A 13087-nucleotide genomic window follows, 5' to 3' on the forward strand; every position below is an offset into this window, starting at 1 on the left:
ATCACTGTTAAAATAATGTAACAACAACTTTAACTCCATCCATTACAGCAAAACCAATAATCAGCTTAGCTCCTTAACAGGCCCTGTAAAAAATCACCCTTAATTACAGAATGCAGATCTGAATGCATTTTCATTGTTTCTCCCGAAGCTCAAGGAATTCCACGGCCCTGGAGACTTGTATATTACCGAGCAAGGAAAATATTTGATCCTCAGAATTATAACGGGAGGTAAGAAAAGCCGCCAGACTTCTCTGTGTTTGCGGGTGGAGGGTTGATTAGCAGCCTGACACTCTAGGAGATGTCATCGTACGATTGCTGCCTTATACAGAGTCAGGTCCCTGGCCTAGCTAGCTCAGTATCATCTCACCATTGTTCCTCAACCTTGGGTGCCCAGACGTTCCTGGACTACAACTCCCATCATCCTTGGCCATTGGCTCAGAGGCTGGGGTTGATAGGAACTGTAGTCTCACAGCATCTAGGGACCCAAGGTTGAAGAACAGTGGTGTACACTAACTGGCAGCGGCTCTGCAGGGTTTCAGGCAGGAGTCCCTCCCAGCGCTACCTGGTGGTTTGTAGCCCATCTAGTTACATGTATAGCCAAAGTAGAATGGATCTCCGCTTTAGCCTGAAGGTCTGTATCTCCCCTTCAGGGCCTCAGCATTTCTTAGGTATTCAGCTTGTGAGTGTTTCTGGCAGAGGGATGGGTCAGAGGACAGTCAATGTAAATATTGTTAGCAGCACAGGTGTCTTATCAGTTGCTTCTAACAAGCTTGAGGCGAGTGTGAGGTAAGCGCATAGCTTGCCAAGAGATGGTTTAAAGGTGCCAGGACGCCTTGGCTATCTGCATCACTAATTAGTAGCATGATATAGCCTTTTCTAGTCATTAATACTTATTTGAAGGTGCCTTGTTAACCCAAAGATCAATAGACTAATACGTTGAGATGCGATGACTTGATGCTTTGCAGTAATCAGTCATTTGTGTAACCTCATCATTGTGCTGGTAAACTTGTATGCTATAAAAGTGTCTCTTGTGCCCAGTATGGGTGACACCAGCTTCTGCAGGGCTGTGTCTCTGATTCACTTTTATTGAGAGCACTTGCTGTGTGCTGTAAGTAACTCAAACTTTATCTCTTTGTAAGCAAAACTCGTGTCTGCATCTCATCTCTGGTATTCCAGCAACCTGAAGTGTTACATGGTGCCAGGGTTTGAACCTGGGACCTCCTGCAAGCAGTAAAGGTGCTCCAGCACTGAGCTACAGGCCTATTCCCAACCGTCAGCAAAAGATTGGAAGGGACTGGTTAGCCTAGAGAAGACTCTGTGCAGTAGGCCAGGATAGCATTCTTCAAATCTCTGAAGTGCTGTCATGCGTAAGACGGCAAAGACTCAGGAACACGGGAAGTTGCCTTGCACTGAGTCAGACCATTGGTCCACCTACCTCAGAATTGTCTCCACTGACAGCGGCTCTCCAGGATTTCAGGCGGGGATCCCTCCCAGCCCTACCTGGGGAATGCTGCCGGAGATTGAACTTGGGGTCTTCTGCACGCAAAGCAGTTGCTGTGCCACTGAGCTACAGGACTCCTTTTCTGCAGCCCCAGAGGGCAGGTCTAATGGGATTAAGTTACAGGAAGGGAGATACTGGCTGAACAACGGGAGGGACCTTTTTGACAGTCAGAGCAGTGTGATAGCGGAACTGGCGAGCTACGCAGTGTTGTGTTTTCCCTCGCTGGAAGGTCTTCAAGCAGCAGCTGAACAGCTCTCTGCTGGGGATGCACCAAGTTTGGATTCTCTGCATTGAGCAGCAGGCTGGACCAGATGATGTAGGATTCTATGAAAAAGTTTTATTTTGTGCGAGTCCATTTACAAATCGCTTGCAGTGATTTCACAGTAAAAGCATCCATTTAAAAAAGCCTCAGATTGCAATACAGATGCAGACATTTAAAAGGCTTGTTGAAAAAGGGAGATCTTCAGCACTTGCCAAAAAGGCAGTAGAGATGGCGCCTGTCTGTTACTTACCAGGTGGGGGCCACCCTGCTAAAGGAGCTCCTGGTAAGAGAGTATCTACAGGAGGCCATCTTCTGCAGAGCTCAGTGTTCAGTTGTATATATAAGGGGTGAGGTTGTCTTCTAGGTTCAGCCATTTCCTCCTGAAATGGCTCAGTTACCAAAGGGTGCCCATGGGATCATTTTATTTTATTTAAGACATTTATATGCAGCTTAAGTATTTACGTTTCTCAGCAGTGTACACAAAACCAAAACAGAAAATAAACATAAAAACGAATCTTAGAAACCAGTCTTAGAAGATTTATTATTGTTATTGGGAGGTACCTGTCGGGACTGCTTTAAGCTGGATTCCTGCAGTGGGCAGGGGGTTGGACTGGATGGTCTTATAGGCCTCTTCCAACTCTACCTTTCTATGATTCTAGATTAATGAGAAAAGCAATCTCTCTCTCTCTCTCTCTCTCTCTCTCTCTCTCTCTAGGTATTCCGAGGTGGAGAAAAAGAAACTCAAGAAGTATCAAGCCATGTACGGTAACAACTGGAAAAAGATCTCTGACTTGATGTATCGAAGCAGCCACTCGGTTCAATTAAAATATTCTCAGATAAAGTGTGGTACGTTAATGCTCTTCCCCACTCACCCCTGGTCAGATCTCCCCAGTCACTATCTAGTTTAGCAAATTATCTAGTTTGCCATTAACGAGCGGGGTCCTGCAGGGCTCAGTCCTGGACCCAGTACTCTTCAACATTTTTATTAATGACTTGGAAGAGGAGGCTCAGGGAATGCTTATCATATTTGCAGATGATACAAAATTGGGAGGGATAGCTTAATATCCTGGAAGACCTTTGAAGGGATTTTGATAGGCTGGAGCATTGGGCTGAAAACAACAAAATGAAATTTAACAGGGATAAGTGCAAAGCTCTACACCTAGAGAAAAAGAAACCAAATGCACAGTTATAAGATGGGAGATACTTGGCTCAGCAATACTATGCATGAGAAGGATCTTGGGATTGTTGTTGATCACAAGTTGAATATGAGCCAACAGTGTGATGCAGCTGCAAAAAGGGCAAATGCTATTTTAGGCTGCATTAACAGAAGAATAGTTTTGAAATCTCATGAAGTATTAATTCCCTTCTATTCAGCACCGGTTAGGCCTCATCTTGAGTACTGTGTCCAGTTGTGGACACAAAGTATGGTGATGCAGACAAACTGAATAAGTTCAGAGGCGGTCAAAAAGGATGATCAGGGACTGGAAATAAAGCCTTATGAAGAGAGACTGAAAGAACTGGGCACATTTAGACTTGAGGGGAGATAGGATAGCCCTCTTCAAGGACTTGAAAGATTGTCACACAGAGGGCCAGGATCTCTTCTCAATTGTCCCAGAGTGCCGGACATGGAATAATGGGCTCAAGTTACAGGAAGCCAGATTTTGTCTGAACATCAGGAAAAACTTCCTAAGTGTACGACAGTGGAACCAATGATCTAGGGAGGCAGTGGGCTCTCCCAGCATTGCAGGCATTCAAGAGGCAGCTGGACAGCCAACAGCCGGGTATGCTTTAAGTTGGATTCATGCATTGAGTAGGAGGTTGGACTCGATGGCTTATAGGCCCCTTCCAACTCTATGATTATGTGAGTCTGTGATTCTGTTCCATGATCCTGTTCCTGACAGTAGCCAGCCAAGTGCTTCTTTAAAGGAGACTTCCTGACATAAGCGCCTGCAAAATGTCCAGCGCTGATCACAAATTACATAACTTGTAAGAAATGGTTCTTTTAGTGTGGCAGCACCTGCTCTTTGGAACTCCCTGCCTCTTGACACCAGGCAGGCGCCTTCACTGTATTCCATTCGGTACCTGCTGAACACTTTTTTGTTTAGGCACATCCAGAAACATGGATGTTGATCGGTTTTAATTTGTTTAGCTAGTAGCTGTTTAAGTTGTTTTAAATGTGTGTTTTTAATTACTCGTTTTGAACTATTGGTGATTTTTAATGTGTGTGTTTTTGTAAACCACTTAGAGATTTCTCTACCATTAAGCGGTATATAAATCTGGTATGTTTATTTTATGGATACAGATCCCAAGTCTGGCCCTTGGAGTGAAGAAGAGACGGAGAAACTAATTCAAGCCGTCGAGGAGACGCTGCGGTCTAAAGTGAAAGGGTTGGATTCTGCGTTGACGGCGGAAGACGGGGAGCAAGCGTTGATGCTCCTGCGTGAAAATCTCTACAAGGGCATTTCGTGGATTGAGATCGAAGCCAAAGTGGGGACCCGGCACTGGAGGCAGTGCAAACAGAAGTGGTGAGCCCTAATGCAGGGGTTGGGAAGCTGTACCCCAAATTCTCAGCATCGCTGGACACTATGGAGGTCCACAGCTCAGGGGTAGAGCATGTGCCTTGCATGCAGAAGGTCCCAGGGTCAGTCCCTGACATCTTCAGGTAGGGCCTATAAGTCTCTCTTGACTGAACCCTCGGAGAGCTTCTTCCAGGCAATATAGGCCAAGGGTCTGACTCGATGCAAGACAGCTTCCTGTGCTCCTATTAAATTGGCCCTTTACAGGAATACCCCTCATTAACCTACGCAATGGGTCCAGATCGAGTACGTAAACCGAAAATGTACTTAAAGTGAAGCACTACCTTTTTTCACTTATCGATGCATGTATGGCGCTGCAGTCGTCATATATGGGCATAACTGATGTAAATAACGCGTTTATAACTAAAATAAACACAGTAGGCCTTATTTTAACAGTACATACTGTAAGCAAGTTTGTAGTTGGAAACTGATCAGGCAGTGGCGTCATGCCGTTAAGTGTCCGTTCTTGCGAAGCGAAGTACGTAAACGGGAATGGTGCTACTGTAAATATGTCCGTACTAGCGAGTGTCCGTAAAGTGAAGGTCCATATAGTAGGGTATTCCTGTATTCACAACCCATGAGGACTAGAATCTTACTTTTATCATTTGGGGAAAAGGATCATAGCTCAGTAGCAGAGCATCTTCCTTGCATGCAGAAGGTCCCAGAGTCAGTCCCTGACATCTTCAGGTAGATGGGAATTGTCCCCTGCCTGAAATCCTGGAGTGCCACTGCCGGTCAGTGCAAACGGTGCAGAGCTGGATGGGTCAGTTATCTGACTCTGAATGTAAGAAGTCTCCTTATACTGAGTGAGACCACTGGAGGGCTCCTTCAAAGAGGCTCCCTTTAGCCAACGATCAGCTTTGAAGCCTCTGCAGCGTGGCAAAATGCTCCTAAAACTGGAGCGTTTTCCCTTCTGCAGAGAAAGCCATTTGTATGCAAAGCGCTGGGGGAAGTGCTTTGGATGCAAACTGCTTCATTTGGAAGGAGAGGGGGGGAAATGCTCCTTTTTAAAAACGGAGCATTTTTTTCTTTCCAAAGGAAGATTGCAAAGTCGCCAGCGCAGCACTGCCCAAGCACTTGACAATTGTCGGTGCTTTGGGGCTTGCCTGCGCAAGCACTGTGCAAGCCCTGCATTTGGGGTTTCCCAAACGCTAAGCTCAGGGCTTGGGTAAGCACCCAGGCGCAGCGCTCCCAGAGCACCAACAATCAGCTGATTGGTAGGCACTTGGAAAACACTGCAGAAGGTGCTTTGCAGGCACCATCTATCAGTTCATCAGCAGTGCTTGCAAAGCCTCTTTTGCCCAAGGCCCTCCTCACCTGACATCATATATGACATCAAGTGTAGGGCAGGTGGGCACGGCTTGGCCAAAAGGGCTTCACAGGCCAAGGGGGGGAGGCCTGGTGGTCCGCAGGTTTCCTGTCCCTGACCCAGAAGTACAAAGGGTCTTATTTCGCATGAAACAACCAAGTCATGGACCAATCAATAACTGGTGAACGATAAAGAGGAAAACTCAAGACACAAACATTATGTGACAAACATGTACGAACAAAAAATGAACAATATGTGTCTTGAGAATTAAGCAACCAATGTGAAACTTGTACGTAAAGAGGTGTAATAAACAGTCCAATTCGATTCTATCAGTTGATGGAAATTCCCAAATGTATAGTCGTTTCGGTACTACTTCAGAAGGGACGGCTGTCCTGGACGGCAGCCGAGCTTGGCTCTGCTTATTGCTGTAGCCTCCCCAAAGCCAAAGCAGAAACAAATTTTGTCCAAGGGAATAATTATCCCACCAATATCCCCAAACCCTCTAAAACAGGGCACAAAATGCCAAAGGAAGATGACCAACTCGTATAAGGCCTCTTCTATGTGCTTACAAAACACGTGTCACTCCAGCATAGGAGTGGAGAAACCCTTTTTTTCAGTCCAAGGGTCACCTCCCCTTCTGGGCAACCCTCCAGGGGCCACATGGCAGTGGTGGGCGGGGCCAGAGCAAAAGTGGGTGGGGCTGAAAATGTAAATTTTACATTTGTACACCAGGCTAGTTTCATCTCTCGCTCTCACTCACACACACTCACACCCCTTGTATACTCCATCCGGGGGAGCAAGAGGCATTATCAGAGTTGAAGGATGCATTGCAGCCCGGCAAGAACACTCAGGGTACACAGCAGGGCCAGCGAGGGGTGTGTCCTAGAGAGAGGTCTGAGGGCCAGATAGGGAGCCCTGGAGGGCCACTTTTAGCCCTGGAGTTCCTGAGGTTTTCCAACTCGGGTGTAACACATCGAGGAAGAGCAAGGCAACGGGTAACAACTGAAATCAAATTTTTTATCTTTTTTTAAAAGGCTTTCCGTTTTAACCAAAAGGATGTCCGGTGGGCAGACAAGGAATCATGGACTTGAAAATCTACAGGTCAAGATCAACCTCATTGAAAGGTATTTGCCAAGTTGTACCCAGGTACCCTATAAGTACCTGGAATTAGTCTAGGATCAGGTAGCCCCTCCATTGTACAGCTCTAGAGTAAAATAAGCGCAAGTGCGTGTCCCCCCCCCCCCCCCCAAAAAAAAAGACAGATCCCCTCTCCAAAGAGCCTATTTAGGAATATAGGAAGCTGCCTTATACTGAGTAATATCTGTTGGTCCATCTAGCACAATATGTCTGCACTGACTGGTAGCAGCTCTCCAGGCCTTCAGGTGGGGAGTCTCTCCTAGCCCTACTTGGTGATGCCATCGGCGATTGAACCTGAGACCTTCTTCATGCAAAGCAGTTGCCCAACCACTGAGCTACAGCCCTTTCCTGCTTCTCCATGAAATTTCAGCAGCCACATAGTTCATATTTTATTTGTTTGTTTATTTATTTGCGGTCAAAGACCCGTCCTATTATAGGCAAATAGCAAAATACAGATCAGTTAAAACTTTAAAAAGAAAAATAGCAGGTATAAAAACAGGACATTTTATTCTTCTATAAACAAATTAGTCAGACCAAACTTTGGATTGTAGTATTTGGGCGGCATATATAAATTTGGCAGCTCTAATTGTAATTTCTTTATTGGATCCTGATAAAAGATAGCAAATCATGTTATCCGGGGCCATCGTAAAGATGTTTTCCGTTACGTTGGATAAAAATTTATATCGTATGGTTTCGTATATTGGGCAATCAAACACGACATGGAAAAGTGTGTCAATATTGCCTTTCCCACAGAGGCATAGACGCTGATCATAGGGAATTCCTTGGTATCTCCCTAAAAGTAATGCAGAGTGAAGGGAATTAAATCTGGCCCTACTGAAGGCCAGACGAAGATTTGGAACTGTGAGAAAGTCCAAATACGGAGCATGATTGTAGGGGTCTACCTTTAATTTAAAGTGAATGGGAGAACAGGTTTTTGTAGCCATTGTGGTGGCTGTTTGTAAATCTATATCCTTGAGTCGAGTACGGATATCACATTTAGCCGAATTTATGGTTTGGGTTGCTAAATATTCAGGTGATAGGCCTATTGAGAGTAGTTTACTCCTAATTTTTTCATTCCAACTTGATGAGAAGGAATCACTCCAAAGGTGTATTAGGTATCCCAAAAGATGTTCATAGGATAATCTGGCCCAATAGTTAGAGGCCGCCGTCCACGCTAGGCATTCTATGGAGGGAAGACCTACTTCTAATCTGAGGGCTGCTGCCGGAACGCATCTCGATACGCCCAGAACCCAACGTAAAAAGAAGGAAAGAACAGCTTCTACTGCGGAATTAAATGCATGGATCCAAATAGCAGCTGAGGGATAATTTTTCTTTGAAAAACCTGAATAGCTGCAGGCACGTAGCTTCCTCCTTTGTGGAAAAAGTAGCGGAGGATTTTTTTAGCGGTAATGCGTGCATTCAAAATAGCAGCCCTTATATGTGTAGCCCAATTCAACGACGAATGGAAAATGATACCTAGATATTTGTATTGCAAGACCAAAGCAATTTGTTGTCCTTTTACTGTCCAGGAGCCGAGTGATTTGCGTCTCGAGAACACTAACAGTTCATATTTTAAATAACAACTGAAGGTCCTGGGAGATTACTTGGAATTCCCCCAAGAGAGACAGAAAGAGGGTGTTTGTATTTAAAGTATCTGCAGGCATGCTGAGTTTTGTCAGTAAACCAAGATAACTTGGCCAATGGAGGTGACTGATTAAACCAGGAATTGCTCGTTCGTGTGGATGGAATTGACTGTCGTTGAAAACTTGTAATAAACAAATAACCCAAATTGCTTCTATATTTCAGGTTGTATGAACTGAACATTGAGGACACAAATGAAATCGACTGGGAAGATCTCTCCACACTTGTAGGGTAAATTAAAAACAATAGTCGGTAATGCAGGGAAATGGCTGGCAGCTCTGTCAAGAGCGTGGGGAACCTTTGGCCCTTCAGATGTTGGTGGACTACAACTCCCATCAACCCCAGCAGGCGTGACCCATGGCCAGGGATGGTGGGAGTTGTAGTGCAGCAACATCTGGGAGGGCCAAAGGATCCCTGCGCTTGTTCTGGATGGGTGTGGTGTCAATTCACTTAATGCAGGGATGGGGAACCTGTGGCCCTCCAGATGTTGTTGGTACACTAACTCCCAACAGTCCAGGGATGATGGGAGCTAGAGTCCAGCAACATCTGGTAGACCGACAGCCTCCCCCCCATCCATGATCTAAGAAGGAGCATTCCCTACTTCATGCAAGATATGGAAGAATGCCTCTCTTTAGAAGGCATGAAAGAGGGAAATGCCTCTTTTTTTCGTCAGGGATGGAGAGCCTGTGGCATATTGCTGGACCCCATCAGCCCCAGCCAACATGACTAATGGTCAGGAATGATGAGCTGTAGTCCAACCACATCTGGAGGGCCACGGGGTTCATGCAGAACGGCATGCCCATTTGAAGCAAATTGGGAAATACCCATTAAGGAAAGAAGTTAATGCGTTATTCCCAGCTAGAATCTGGTGATTATGGGAAATTTGAAAGACCTGTTCTCTTGATTTTGATTGATATATCGCTTGCACGTCAAAATTGCTTCAATGCGATTTACAACATAACAATCGGTTACAAAATGCATAGATAACAAATACCCAGTTATAATTCAATCAGAACAATAAAACCAATTAAAAGCATGGCAATTAAAACATTAGAATCAATAAACAAGATCAGAAATTCAAGTACTGGGGTCCGCTTGCCAAACAGGTGTGTCTTTAGGAGCCAGCTAAATGCTAAGCCCGCCTCCATGTTACCACAAACTGATAATCATTGGATAGAGTGAGACTTATTCAAGCCAAAGAGCATGTTTCAGGCCTTCAACGTTTGGCACATTTTTGCATCCCACAGTATCTGAAAGTACCTGGGACTTGCTTGGGTATCTTGGGAAGGAAGCCCCTATGCTTAATCAGAGACCCCCACACTGTGGGGTCCCAGCAACAAAAGTGGGATGTAGCAAGCCAGGAATTGGAGGAGGCATTCATTGGATGGCCACTGTGAGAACAGGATGCTGGACTAGATGAGCCGTTTACTGGACTGTTATAAATACTCACTCTGCTGTTGAAATTCATCTTCCCATTGTTTTATACAACTGGTGTACTATCTAGTCTGCTGTACTGTTTTGCATTCCTTCTAGTTATTGAGATATTGATTGTTTCATTCATTGTGTGCGTGCGTATATATTCATAGATCTTCATATCTGTACATTTGTTTTGTTTTCCTTTGCTTCTTGACTTGGTCTTTTTGTTTCTTTACGGCAGAAGTATTGGCATGCAGTCTTTCCATTTCATCAAACATGAGACGCTCACGTCTTGTTTGTTACTTATGCAAATGCGGTCACTGAATAATTTTTTTTTTTTGTACACCCAGAAACGTCCCTCCGGATTACGTCCGGAGCAGATTCTACAGAATCAAGGCCACCCATGTCCCTCGTTGGAATGAAAAAACCTTCCCTGGTGAGTTTTGGGGGAATTTCCTCTAGCTCAGGGACATGAAATCTGTGGCCCCCTCAGATGTTGTTGGGACTACAGTTCCCATCATCCCTGACGATGTTGGCTGGAGCTGATGGGAGTTGGACTCCAGCAACATTTGGAGAGCCGCAGATTCCCCATCCCTGACTACAGTGTCTTGTTTTCTCTGCTGCATGTGAATTCCTTCCATGTAGCCCACGGGTGGAGGACCTTGGCCCTGGGGACTGAATGTGGCCCTTCAAGACTCTTACTGGCCCTTGGGACTCTCCCCAGGCTATACCTCCTCCCCACCTGCACCCCATGGGGAACCTCAGGCCCAAGGACCCAGCGTGGCCCTCTGAGCCTTTCTGTATGGCACTTGGGACTTTGCCCAGACCCACAGTCCATCCCCAACCACATCCCCTCTACCCAGGCCATATCGGCCCTGCCTTGCACCCTCCATGGGTGTTTTTGAGTGGTCAGAATGTGTTCTTGAACTGTGATCATGCCTCTGGCTTGTCTGGATAGGAGACGGAGAGGCTGTGTGTGACAGAGAGAGAGAGAGGATATGGCCACTTTCAAAGGTGCGTGGTGGTGGTGAACCAAGAATGCTTTAATGCTACCCCTCTCTGCTTTCTTGCGTGCTCCACACAAGCATAAAATGGCAGGGCAGTTGGAGCAGCGACGGCCCCTTTGCTGGCATTAAGGGCCCAACCTTGCTGCCATCCACACCCTGCTGGACTCCCTGAGAGATGCCGGCTGTGAGTTCTGGCTTCCGCCCCGTAAGCCTTAACGACTGTTACAGTTTGTACTACCTTGGTCCATTTGTTTGCCCTCCCTCCAATGCCCAAACTCGCTTTTAGAGGGATAAGAGCACAAGAAGAGCCTGGCTGTTAGATCAGGCCAGTGGCCCATCTAGTCCAGCATCCTGTGCTCGCAGCAGCTAGCCAGATCCCCGCTACAGGAAGCCCGAAGGCAGGGCCTGAGCGCAGCAGCAACTCTCCCCGCTTCCGATTCCCAGCAACTGATATGAGGCGTGCTGCCTCCGACAGGGGAAGTACAGCATAGCCATCATGGCTAGTCGCCAATGATTGTTGTTGGATTTTTCTGCCTTTCAAAGAAATTATCGATCACCTGTATGAAGTGACGCTGCCGGAGTTAAAGAGGAAGATGGCAAAACGGACTGCAGCGGTGAAGCCCAGCCAAGCTAAAGACTGTTGTCAGAAAAAAGTTTTCCAGTTCAGCGACATCTTTCACCACCGCGACTGGATCTCGGACACTGACTCATCCTCAGAAAAAGGAGGGTCCAGTGATTCTGATGCTGACAGCTAGCAGAACTCTTGAGTTCTTATACCTCCACTGAAGATGAGAAGAAGACATATTTTCTTAATATCAAAGAAAAAAGTTAAATGGAGCTCCATCTTTATTAGGGGGGGTTGTACTTAATATTTGACTATCGCTAAACCTTTGAAGAAATGATGGGCACGTTGTTCACCCTCCGGTCCCAACGGCATGACTGCTCAGTTGCTGGAAAATCCCTGAACAAAGATGTCTGCAAAGTATTGGTGCCATTTTCAAGGGCACCATTGGCACTGTCTTTCTATAGGCATGGAACTTTGCCTTTACGAAGATGGCAGTGGCCTGCTGAGCCAAGGGAGGCAAAGTCCCAGAGAGGAGAATGCAGCCCCTTTGCTCCTCCCCATGTAGTCCAAATTTGATCCTGTGGTTTAGCTCTCTCCAGACAAACAACAAATTGTAGCCAAGGTTTGTTCTATGGTTTGCAGCTCATGGTTTGTCCGGGAGGGGAAGCTAAACCACCGCCGCTCCAGGTGTGGGTGACATGCTAAGCCAACCACAGCTTGGCTCAGGGCAGTGGCAAAGCGGCTGCAATCTCCTATGCTGAGCTCGTGCATTCTTCTCACTTGTGCTAAGCTGTGGTTTGGTGTTGCGTATGCGCAAGGGTGCTGCGTGCGTTACCACTCTTGCTGCAGGGTTTTCTGATGGGTGGGTGCACCATGGCTGCATGGGTGGCGGCTGTCAAAACTCCATTGGTAGCCTAATAGTGGACCATAATCAGTGTTGTAATCTCTTTCAAGGCCTCTTTAATAATAATAAAAAACCCATACCAAGGATGGTATCCAGTGTTAGTCCTACTCAGAGTAGGCCCATTGAAAATAACAGACATGACTAATTTAGATGCATTCATGTCAGTAGGTCAGCTCTGAGTAGGACTTAGCTGGAAACAACTCCAAAACAGTATTGCCGACGCTGGGTATGATCCAGCTGTCCTCTTCTGCATGTCAGGAGTAAGGAACCTTTGGCCCTCCGGATGTTGCTGAACTACAACTCCCATCAGCCCCAGCAAGCATGGCTAATGGCCAGAGATGAGGAGGCTGTCGTTCAGCAACATCCGGAGGGCCAAGGGTTCCCCACAATGCCTGCTCTGTGGGATCCAGCTTTACCGAGATCAACGCTAGGAAGAGAGGACAGATCCCCACTGCCATCTATTTGTAGAAATATGCCTCGGGATCCTGTCGCAGGAAGGTGGTGATGAAGGGGTGTTGTGTGAACTGGCAGGCAAGATCCACTTCCACATTCATAGTGTCAGGTCATGGCGGGTGCAAAAGAAAAAAACTGTTTCAAATGGGCATAAAACGTTTTTTTCACCCTAACGTATTTCATAGAATCTTTTTTTTTGCCAGGGGCAAAATTTTATTTTTATTTTTTTGAAAAAAAAAGGTTTTACTGGTCAGATTGAGAAGATGTGTTAAATGTATCTGATAATGACTTCAGGGTTGTATTTGTATACTATTTTT

At 46.1% G+C, this 13087-nt stretch overlaps 1 protein-coding gene across 7 annotated transcripts in view; it reads left to right on the plus strand.

Moving 5' to 3' along the window:
* The window catches only part of TTF1 (transcription termination factor 1), a 28309-nt gene extending 15222 nt beyond the window's left edge, over window positions 1–13087 (plus strand). For 6 of the 7 annotated variants that reach the window (XM_061604203.1, XM_061604206.1, XM_061604209.1 and 3 more), the window contains 7 exons: window positions 149–227; window positions 2478–2608; window positions 4065–4287; window positions 6682–6771; window positions 8591–8656; window positions 10192–10277; window positions 11392–13087. In XM_061604203.1, the coding sequence (XP_061460187.1) occupies window positions 149–227; window positions 2478–2608; window positions 4065–4287; window positions 6682–6771; window positions 8591–8656; window positions 10192–10277; window positions 11392–11603 (887 nt within the window). In that variant the 3' untranslated portion in view covers window positions 11604–13087. Of the gene's footprint in view, window positions 1–148; window positions 228–2477; window positions 2609–4064; window positions 4288–6681; window positions 6772–8590; window positions 8657–10191; window positions 10278–10799; window positions 11356–11391 lie in introns of those variants that run through there. The other variant, XM_061604210.1, reaches the window with a different exon arrangement.

The sequence above is a fragment of the Rhineura floridana genome, chromosome 20 (genome assembly GCF_030035675.1).
Source record: "Rhineura floridana isolate rRhiFlo1 chromosome 20, rRhiFlo1.hap2, whole genome shotgun sequence".
Lineage (NCBI taxonomy): Eukaryota > Metazoa > Chordata > Lepidosauria > Squamata > Rhineuridae > Rhineura > Rhineura floridana.